Source organism: Rosa chinensis, chromosome 3 (assembly GCF_002994745.2).
Source record: "Rosa chinensis cultivar Old Blush chromosome 3, RchiOBHm-V2, whole genome shotgun sequence".
Lineage (NCBI taxonomy): Eukaryota > Viridiplantae > Streptophyta > Magnoliopsida > Rosales > Rosaceae > Rosa > Rosa chinensis.
Window position 1 is genome coordinate 15,759,753 of NC_037090.1, and position 11,195 is coordinate 15,770,947.

Here is an 11,195-nt window from a genome sequence, read left to right on the forward strand (position 1 = left end):
ATCGGAGAGTTGAAGACCGCCCAGCGCGGTCTCCCTCTGACGCCCGTTGTATTTTACTTGACAGGTAACGGGAATCACAACATAAATACAAGTATCGATCCGCCCACCGGATCAGCGTTAACTAAGGTTTGGCCACCGCTAGACTCTTAAACATTAACAAGCATATTGTGCAAACGCAAATAGTCCTATCGAAAACAGAAAAAAACCAAACTAGCTAAAACATGAAACAAAAGAAAGTGTCTACACATTTCCAACCCTGAGACAGGAGGGCGGAACAAGGTGAGAAAATTATTCAAAAAAAAAAAAAACAAAAGAAACACAGACCTACACAATCCCAAGCAAGCAACTAGAATGGAGCATTGACGCCTAAGATCTCAAATGGTGTACATCTCCGCAACCAGCCCAGCAACAGCTTCACCAAGGACAATGTTGAACTGCAACCCTAACCCTCTTGGGATAGGGTGTCCTTCTCCATGACCTCCTCAACCGGGCCCACTACATCCAAAGTAGGTGCAGGCTTAGGTTTATTCCGATGACCACGGGGCCTACCTTTCTTCTTCGGAATCTTCCCATCAGTAATAGGAACCTCAACTAAGCCATCAGCAAGCTTCATGCGTTTCCCGTCCTCATCCTCCTCACGAAGTTGTCGCACACCCAATTCTTTAGATGGGTGTCCAAACGAAAACATACCACAACCCTCAGACCCAAATAGCCTAACAGACGGCCCACTGGCCCTTTCCTTGGTCAACTCAGACCCAACAGTCAACCCTAATTCATAATCAGGGTTTCCCACCGAGGAACTCGAAGGAGCCAAGGGGAGCACCGAACCCAGTTCCGCCTCCACCTGCACAGCCATGCCTGCAACCGGTCCATCTCCAAACTCCGGCACCACAGACCCAGAAACCACGACCTCTTTTAACCCAGGTGAAGTTGTCGGCATAGTAGCTCCAAACGGAGACATCTCCGTAACTATCTCGGCGTCCCCCAGCAGTAAACCTTTGTCGTAGTCCTTTCCGACATGAGTGAAGAAGCCGCATCCTTTACATATGCCATGACACTTTTCATACTGGAACTCAAGCACCACCGTCCATTCGGGCGAGAAGCAAAACTCACGCCTAGCCCAGACTCGCAGGCGAACGTCATGGATTAGCCGGATTAGCTGGACCACATCCTTCCTCCGTAACACAATTTGGTCAGCCCTAACAAAAGTTCCTAAAACGTTGCCAATCTGGGTTAAAGCCGGATCATTGCGCATGGCAACTCTCAGACCCTTCACAGCCACCCAAACCTCCAAGAAATGCAGAGGGGTCTCCGACAGAGCGCTAGCCCCGTCGTAATTAGCCAACAATAGCATCGAGTTACTGTAGTACCAAGGGCCACCATGAAGAACCAGATATTTCACCTCCTGTTCCTTGAATTGGAACACGAAGATCCCCCCTCCTCCTCACGGATCAGAACCCTCTCCTTCAACAGCCATATCCCGGAAATCGCCTCCAAAAACGACTGAATGATCACCGGTTTCTTGGTAAGCAAAAGGCTACAGAGGTAAAAGAAAGGGTCGTGGATCAAATCTCTGCCCCCAACCAGGCTCACTACGGCCGCATCCGATAAGGCAAGAGTCCTCGTCCCATCTTCCGCCGCCATCGCTGCCCAACGCTTGATCAATTTTTCCGGCTAGGGAGAAAACCCTAGCAGAGCAAAAGTTGACTTTTCTAGAATTCTAGGGGTCGATATATTAAATAGGGTTAACAACAAAAAATGAGTATTGATTTACCTACCAATACAAGTCATACAACCATTGAGCCACATTTTGCTGAAAATAAAAGATAATGTATTTTCTATTTTTTGTCAAACAAAGTAAGGCCCTTTCGGCTCTTGTCAGCCATAATTGACCCTATTTGGAGGGTCGGCCCCGGGGGCCCTTACGAGAAAGGCCTTAAGGGAGGGTAAGGGCTTACGTATTGAAGCCTCGGCCAGGTACGACTCAACCCTAAATTTCATTGACTTTGAATAGGTCCTACCCTAAGCCCTAAAATTTAGGGTAGGGGCAGCCCTGGCCCGACCCATAATGATCCCTATAAAGCTCCAAAACTCTAAAATAATAAATGGGGAGAGTGATCAAATTTTACTAGAACGTTGTACATTTTTCTTTATATATTATGCTAGTATAGTATATATTTGCTGCTTGAATGGAGTGGGGCTTAGAAAGAGGCCTAAGATAAGGCATCGCCTTGCCTCCCCTACTTTAGATTTCCTATTCCCAAATTAATATTGTGGACTCCAGTGTTTGCTTTGAGAGGAAAGAAAACGAAAACGAAGTGTTACTGATTAGGGAAAGTTTCACAAATGGTCACTTAATTATGATTCATTCGACACTTTAGTCACTTAAGTTTCAAATATATCACTTTGGTCACTCAACTATTACACTGTCAATCACTTTAGTCACCCAAAGAGTATTTTTTTTAATGAAAAAAATTAACAAAGTGACTAAAGTGATTGACAGTGTAATAGTTGAGTGACCAAAGTGATATATTTGAAACTTGAGTGACCAAAGTGTCAAATGAGTCATAGTTGAGTGACCATTTGTGGAATTCTTCCTACTGATTATGCCATTTCATTCTGTATTCTTAGGAAACGGATTATAACCATCGATTTTGATCGGGAAGAAAACATCTTATAGAGAATGATATAAAATATAAACTAACAACTCGAAGGTATTAGTCATGACAAGTAGATGACACAATCAGCCAATGAGAACCAAGCATGGGGTCGCTGGGAGGGCATTAGGGTATTTTGCATGCAAAATTAAGGACATCATGAAATATATAATGTATTATTTTCTCATCAGGTGACCATGTTAACGAGGTCACACGCCTGTTCAGATAAATACGAGTAATTATTCTCAGATTTCAGATTAATATATGATACTACCATGAGGTGGTTTGACTTCAATCTCAAATTTTCTCGCTGAATACTTTTCCTAACAACTCACCAACCAATGACACGGCAAAGGATCATTACAAATGATAATCCCACATACTCAATGCATATATACTCGATGCATATAGAAAATAAATTTGTGGTGTGTGTACAAAAGAAACCAAATAATAATAAAAAGATCCTAGCCTCTTCATTATTTGTTTGTCTTTAATGTTGACAATTCTCTACAAATCGTTGCATAATCGTTTTGTTTGTTAGAATTGTCTATACTAGACAATATGAAATTTTTTTTTTTGGTCAATGAAAGATAAGTATTAGATGGTCCAAATGGTACATCCAAATACAAGAGGTACAAAAGACTACAGCAAAAAAAGGCACATAAACCCCAACAACAAGAGGCACATAGGCCCAATAATAGAGGCATTTCGGCCCAGCATAAACAAAATAAAACCCATAGTGGGTGTGGCCAAATTACAAGTCAGAAGCCCAAAGATAAAAGAAAGAAACCCTAAAATTTCTAGCAGCCACCACATCTTCATCGGCTGCAAAGTCTTCCTGCCGCAATATTCCAGTTGTTGCTTGACGTGAATTTGCCGCCGCAGCATCAGATCATACCACCTTCTCCACCGGTTGTGACACACGCCGGGCTCAACCCCCAATATAAACCGAGTAACCGAAGAGGGAGTGCTTACCGAGGTAATCTGGACACCCTCTGTTGATATAACAAACATTCACCAACTAGTGAAAGTTTGTTTAGAGGTGGTGGAGCATGGAGCAGATCTGAAAGCTAAATTGGTCAAACCTGTCAAACAAGAACAATAACAAAGGAGGAGGAAAATCTGTGCTAAAAAATTGATGAAAAGTTGTTGTGAGATAGAAATTGGGTTGTGATGATGGAGTGAAGAGGTGGAGAGGGATGGGGTTGGTGAGAGTGAGAGCTCGCTCAGTCATGGAAATGCTCTTGATAGCATCAGCAAGTAATGGGTAGATGGAGAACTTGAAGGGAATAGAGGAAAGAGAAAGAGGAGGAGAATGAAGGAAAAGGGCAGATCTGGTCAAGAAAAGGGCTGGGTGGATGGAGTGGAGATAGAGGTAAAGTTAGTGGTGGTGGTGGAAACGGAGGTAATGGTGAGACCCCCAAAATGATGGCTGATTTGAGAAAATTTCTAGAGAGAAGGAGGACCCTCTGTCTCTAGAAACTTTCCCTTTTGTGCTGTACTAGACAATATGATTGATAAACCAGCCAACATTATATATGGCTAAACGACACAACAAACGAAAGGAGGCGGTGCTGTTTTTTTTTTTTTTTTTTAAAAATGCAGGGGGTGTCAGTCCATTGATAGTAAAGTAGGAAACATTACAAATATGACTCACCCGAACTCTGGGCAACTACAGGAGAGAGCCATGAATGAATAATCTAAAGCAAGCTCTAGACTACTCAAACATAATGTAACCATGGGAATAAGCTCCAATGAAACAGTAACCTTGATACTACCAGGTAAGCCTCAGAACACGTTCAAGAGTCTTCCCCAATATTATTCAAAGACCTGAAAAATCACCCTCCATGGAGGGGCCTTCCCCAGGCTCAATGAACAAATAAAAAATAAAAATTGCCGGCCCACCAACCTAGCTAGTTGCTAGCCCGATACAAAAAAAGGAAACCCTAACAAAAAAATAGGCCTAGAAGCCAAAAATCAATGGCAAAGAACCCAAACAAACTCTAGCTACCATCCCTCCAAATAGGTCGCCGTCAACCGCTTCGATCTTCTTCCCACAGGCAACCAAAGCGCGCCTGCTACCCTCTTTGACCAGTCACCACAATGTTCATTGTTGAAAACAAGTTGGCTCATCCAAACAGCAAACGCCGCCGCCATGGCTTGGACAGTTGCTTGCATTGCTGTAGCTAATCATTATCGCATCAGACCAGACACCATCACTGCCGTAGACAACAACCTCAAGAGTAAACCCCCACCCAGCCAGCTCTAAATAGCCCAAAGAGTAGGAAGAGAGGTCGCCATCTCGAGGAATCAAAACTAGAAATTCTTTCGTCACCACCCTAGATCCACCACCGGCAGAAAGAGAATGAAGAAATAATGGAGGCCGAGACAACCCATATGCCTGAGACAAGCCAAGGCTGCTTTCACTGAACCTGCCACCACCATCCCCATACCCACCACTACCATTAGAAGAAGAGACGAGAACCAGCTAGGGCAAGGACGAAAAAGAGGAGACGAGCCATTTTAGTGTAAAGGAGGCCGTGCTTGATTGCAGATAGAATTAAATAAGAATAAAAATGGGAATGGACTAAAGTAGCAAACATTGAAATTCATATATTTTGTTCCACTAATTATTTGGTCGAAAAGGGTTTTTTTTTCCTTCCTATTCTATAGCAAACCGAAATTAAAAGCAAAATCTTCTCTAGGATAATGCTATACTTTGTACCCAGAATTACCAGTTTACTAGTCAATTGGACGATAAAAGATAAGATTTTATTTTCACCTTCGTCAAATAATTTATGGGACATCTTTCGGCTCAGTTCTTTAGGAAACTTCTTTCATTAAGGTTATAGAAGACTTTACACCGAGTTCATGGACATGCGGCCCCTTGAAATTGGAGTTTGTATGAATAAGTTATGGTCTACGCACTACTAAAAAGAATTGCTTTTGCGACGCCTATTTTGCGACGGCAAATTGGGCTTTTGCGACGGAAAAAACTTTTCGCGACGGAAAATTGAGCCTTTTGCGACGGAAATGTTGGCGTTGCAATAGGTGGCGTCACAAAATCCATTTGCGACGGTAAATTTCCGTTGCAAAAAGTATTTGCGACGGCAAACTGTTGCCGTCGCAATGGCTAAACTATTTGCGACGGTTACTTTGCCGTCGCAAAAAGATATGTCATTTTAAAAAAAAAACAAAAAAGTGGGATGAATTCGTTGCGACGGATACGTTGCCGTCGCAAAAGAATATTCCATTTATAAAAAAAAAAAAAAAAAAAAGTGTGGATTGCACACCAAAGCTAGTATAACCCACCAAATATCATAAATTGAAAAATATTATGAAACCCATCATCTATAACCAACCAACAATCACAATTCTAAGACCAGCCAAAGATTGTTTAAAAACAAAGATGAGCCATGCCAACACTGCAGCACCTTTATTAGAAGTAAAAAAAATGGCCAGATTATCAACCACAGTTGCTACTAAGCATACTTTCAAATTTTTTTTAGAATCCACGCCAAAACACTTCTAGCTGGAGCAGCCCCATTCTTATCGAGTACCTGTAAGGATGAGAATTTTGATCAGTTAGCTAAAATAAACTAGTGGATCATGAACAATCTATTCTCGATCAACTGATATCATTGAAAGAATCATGAATTATATAATTCTGCACTTTTGAGAGAGCAAAGTACTTGTATATCTGAGATTCTGAAACCACTGATTCTTATCTGCAGTTTGCATTAAACCCCAATCCTATAATTTCAACTTAGAAAGAAAAACTTAAGCTCATCTATATACCAGTAATTTGTTCATCAATTTCCAAAATTTCAATCAAGGCTCATGTATACATATACGACTTGAGTATTTGTTCATCATCCAAAAGGACTTATTTGTAAGAATTTTCCTCTATTCATTTTGAATTCGTAAGTAATCATATATGGAACAACATAGCTAGATACACTAACAGATAAATGAATCTCCTAAGTATGAAAACATCTATACAGATAATGTCAGTAATTTCCATGTTCTAGGCTTCTAGCAATATCCCAAAGTAATTTTCACAAAACACCTAATCAACTACAAAATACCTTATTTAACACTTGGCAGTGTTTCAGGACTTCTATTTGTGGGTCGACCAAATCAAAAACCATTTGAATACATAATGTACTTAGCAGGTTCCAAATTCTCAGCCTCAACTTCTTCTTAGTCACTGTACTGCAGCAAAAATGGGCTCAAAGAATAAAGTGAATTAGTACCAAATAATACAATCAAGCATGACATAAAATCAAGAAGGGGGGAGCTTAATACGTTGCCTGCAAGAACACACAACAAGGGAGAAACTCATTTTTTCCTTGCCAGGATGCTGCAGACAATTGCTTCACGGCAATTACTCTTCCATCATTAAGAGTACCCTATGAACAAAGAATCTAGGTATTATAAAAGGTATAACAGTACTTCATCCAAAACCAACTTATGACACGTATATGCTGTAATATTTGGTTTTTATTTCAGGCTAAGAGATACCATTTCGGTCATTTATATTTATAGGTGCTTGCGCTGACTAGTCAGCGCTTCCCTTATACGATCACATAGACGAATAGACGCGGATTGATTCACACTCGTACCAAAGTCAAGATCACAAAAGACAGTATTCAAATAAACACTTTACTTTACAGAACACTAAGTCACCTGCTCAGCAAGTTTGTAGTTGTGGGTTCGCATGTACTCCATTCCAATGTACAAAGTTGGTAAATGACACCTGGAACAGAGAATATCAAGATCTTTGAAATGACAATACATCAACAATACGTTAAGTATGGATTACTTGAGAGACCTATGAATAATAAGATACTATGTACGTTTGCAGCCACAGTAAAGACCATATATTGTAAATAAATGTTGTCCAACTTTGGAACAGGTAAAAATTACAGTATGTCAGAGAATTACAGCCAAGGTCAATGCTAAGATTTTTCTTTTCTTCTCTTATGACAATCAAAGTTAAATTGTGTTCAATTATGAATGACAAAAGCAAAGTGTACTTAAGGCTATCATGACTGATGCTAGCCTCTGAGAGAGAAAGCCAAACATGAAACAACATTATATGTTTATAGTAGAACTAACAAAAAAAGAAAAAGAAATCAGACATATCTTCTTTGCTCTACCATATAACCACAGAGCAACCAAAGGGACATATCAAGCAAAGTCAATTAATCATACAACAATTTTCACTCAAATAGCTGTCTTCCCATATAATTTGACGAATGACTCCAATAATTTCCTTACATATTTTCTCAAAGGAGTCATAATTTCCTTACATAATTTTCTTACAAAAATTTTCACATATTTCCTTACATAATTTCCTTAATACTGCAAAGAGAGCTGATTAGTCATCCAGATTAATTATATATTCTACTGAAACTTCAATTTCAACCTAAAATCTGGATCTTGCAAAGCGATTCTAGAAGAAGATATGGTGGGAAAGTGTAGAGAAAGCATTCAACAATTAGCCGACAATGGAAATGTTGAAAAATACATATAAACAATAAAAGCATTGATGACATATTTTAAATGAAATGAATATAGAAATTTCACCAACCAACATAAAATTTCTCAATTTAACAAAAAGGCAATTAACAACCATAAAGAAAGCACCGAGAGTTGCAATAACTTACCCTGGAAACAAACGAGCAGCAGTGCGATAAATTGACATAGCTTGATCTCCCTCATCTTGAGCAGAATAAGCATTCCCATATCCTATCCATGCAGGTGGAAAGTTTCCATCGACATTGGTAGCCTTACTATAGTGTATAATAGATACAAGAGAAATCAGAAATCAGAAATATATTTCAAACCCAAATAAATCAAAACTTCACAAACAGTAAAAGTATAAAATTTCAAGTGCTCAAAACTATCTTCAACCATGCAGGGGCAACCCAGAATATAGGACTAATAATCATGATGACATTACCTGAAATAACGGCGTGACTGATCATACTTTTTTATACAATAGTAGTAACAGCCAACAGAAAACCATGACAAAGCCCTACACAAATTACAAACCTGATTAGTAATAAACTAAATGAATAACAAGAACAGCACAACAGAGAAATCCTAACGAAAATCCAAAATCCTTCCTTCGAGTGGCATCTCAATGGGGTTTACTGCATTCCCCAAACCCCCAAGAAACCACAATCCCGGTTGCACATCCTGTCTCATGCGCATTACCAGCGAACCACAATATACATGTCTATGCACTTAAGGTTCAAGCAGTAAGTGTTTCAACCACTCACTTTTGAGGATAGTCCTTCACTAAATTGCATGCCATAAGATAGAGCTCATTTGAATTCCCAAGTTCCATCGCAGCTGCTAGATGCACTAATGTACTTTTGAGATGGAAAGTGTCTTTTTCAAGTAGGCTGTTAAGAAAAATGACAAAACAGAATAATTATTTGCAGGAGCATTTCATAAGTAGAATGTTGAAGTTTGTTCCAAACCAGTTGCCAACTTACAAAGAGGTAAGTTCAAAGCTTTTTTGATATTCACCACACTGGTAGTATTCTGCTTTGCACACCAGAAGGTCAGTGTTGGTTTTCAGAGTGTGAATGAACGAAAGATCGGAAGTGTTACTGTTACATCTCTCTTTTTCAAGTTCTCCAAAGTTTGCTTCTACAACATTTTCTTTGTCATACTGGAAAACACAGCAAGTAAATGCTTTAAAGTAAATCTTTATTAAGTAAAAAGAAGGCCCTAAAAAGTATAAAGATATAGAGATCTTTAATAACTTTCCACTTAAACTGCGGCATATTGGAGTTTCACTTATGTTTACCTTTTTTATCAAGCATGAGTAAAATGACGAAAGCCATCCATCTTGAGGACCAAATTGTATCGATGAAAGTAGACTTGCCTCTGAAATTCAGCAGCAAATCAAAAGGTATAAGTAGAGGATACCATCTTCCTCAACCAGATTATCGTTTGAGAAAATAAGGCCCAACTCATAAGCATCCTACTGATTACTAAAAATAATATCACAAAAGACTTAAAATAAATTTAAGCTAGTAGACAGAAGAAGAGAACGATGAGACACTCTGGAAAGCGGAATTTAAGAATCAAAATCAATCCAGGATGTTACTTCCATCTATGAAAAGTAAATCTTATTAAAAGAAAAAGATTGTTTTGATGACCCCTACCTTCCTCAAATGTCAGCATGTGATTGTCAACAAGACATTCCAATGGTAAAATTCAAATCTGTGAAAGTCCTCAAAAAATCAAGCGATACAAATTTCATGTATTTTAATCATGTTAGATAGGACAAAGCAAATTATCCAGTTGGATTTCAATACTTGTGTAGGCAATGCTACTTCAAAACGGTATATTGCAACAACTAAGGCAAATGAAATTGTATCAACTGGGCAAACCATATTTAACATATACAACACTATGGTAACCTAACATCTAATAGAGTGATGAGCTAACAAGGGCAAACCTATCTTGACGGAAGAAGTCTAGCCGTCCAGCCTTCAATCTCCTTGACACCAACATCAAAGCGAGGACTGATAACCCCACACTTGTTCAGCCTCCCATTGAGTTCAACCACAATCTTTCCAGATCTGTGGTCATCAACATACTCAAACTCTCCAATATAACCAACAGAATTTCAGACCAAATAATCATACAACCAAACAATTCCAGACCCATTAATCACATAATAGCCAGCTTCAGAACCCATAATCAGATAAGTAGCTAATCTCAGACCCAGTAAACCAAACAATTTCAGACCCAGTAATCAGATAACTAAGCAATTCCAGACCCAATAATCACATAGTTCTATCAGCACAACACACAACTCCAAAAGTACACATGATATAAAGATTCAAGCTTTATTTTTCAAAATACAAAAAGGAGTGAAGAAATTACGAACCGTGCTTCTGCATAACGATAAGGAACTTGGACGAAGGCCTGATCATGAACTGTCTCTTGCCCCTCTTTTCTGCGTTGTACATGCTCTTCAGAGCATCGTTCAAAACGCTGACACTCGTACCATTTTTCCTCTTCTTTTAGATCTGAAAGCACAAGAGAATCAAATTCAGAGTCAGAAATCGTGATGGGTCAGCTGTTATTAATCGATTCATTTTGTGGAGATAGGTGGAAAACGAAATCCAAACACTCAGAAAAGTATCCATCAGATTAATCTACAAACCATCAATCATAATGTAAACTTTATGATCAAAATTGCAAATCTGACGTCAAATCAAAGAATCAAAATCTCAAATTTTAATCAAATCTGGGAGATGAGATTTAGCCGAAAGGAGAAAGAGAGACAACAGAGAGATGGAGAAAGACAGAGTGAAAAAAAAAAAAAAAAGAAGGGTAAATTAGAGCAAACCTAATGAGCGCCAGATTCGGTTCAGGTCGGCCTTGGAGGACCCGGCCGAGGGTGCGTTCGGGTCGGGATTCATGCAGTGCTGATCGATGAAGAAGACCGGGTAGAGGAAATTGGAGGCCTTGGAGGCGTGCTCGAGAGCAGGGTTGTCGTGGATC

At 39.4% G+C, this 11,195-nt stretch overlaps 1 protein-coding gene across 1 annotated transcript; it reads right to left on the bottom strand.

Annotated features, from left to right (window-relative positions):
• Positions 1-6,542: 6,542 nt before the first annotated feature.
• Positions 6,543-9,179, bottom strand: LOC112195240 (anaphase-promoting complex subunit 6). Its single transcript, XM_024335616.2, has 5 exons — positions 9,167-9,179; positions 8,948-9,073; positions 8,626-8,700; positions 8,330-8,455; positions 6,543-7,416 (listed from the first exon to the last, which is right to left on the bottom strand). The coding sequence occupies exons 2-5, from the start codon at positions 9,013-9,015 to the stop codon at positions 7,338-7,340; spliced, it is 348 nt and encodes a 115-aa protein (XP_024191384.1). The 5' UTR covers positions 9,016-9,073; positions 9,167-9,179; the 3' UTR covers positions 6,543-7,337.
• Between the last annotated feature and the right edge of the window lie 2,016 nt (positions 9,180-11,195).

Excerpts from the sequence above, each read along its gene's own strand:
- LOC112195240 (XM_024335616.2), bottom strand. The coding sequence starts at position 9,015 with ATGGAACTTGGGAATTCAAATGAGCTCTATCTTATGGCATGCAATTTA. Across the intron at positions 8,701-8,947 it reads GTGAAGGACTATCCTCAAAA|GGCTTTGTCATGGTTTTCTG; the intron begins GTGAGTGGTTGA and ends TAATTTGTGTAG. Across the intron at positions 7,417-8,329 it reads GCTGCTCGTTTGTTTCCAGG|GTGTCATTTACCAACTTTGT; the intron begins GTAAGTTATTGC and ends TCTCTGTTCCAG.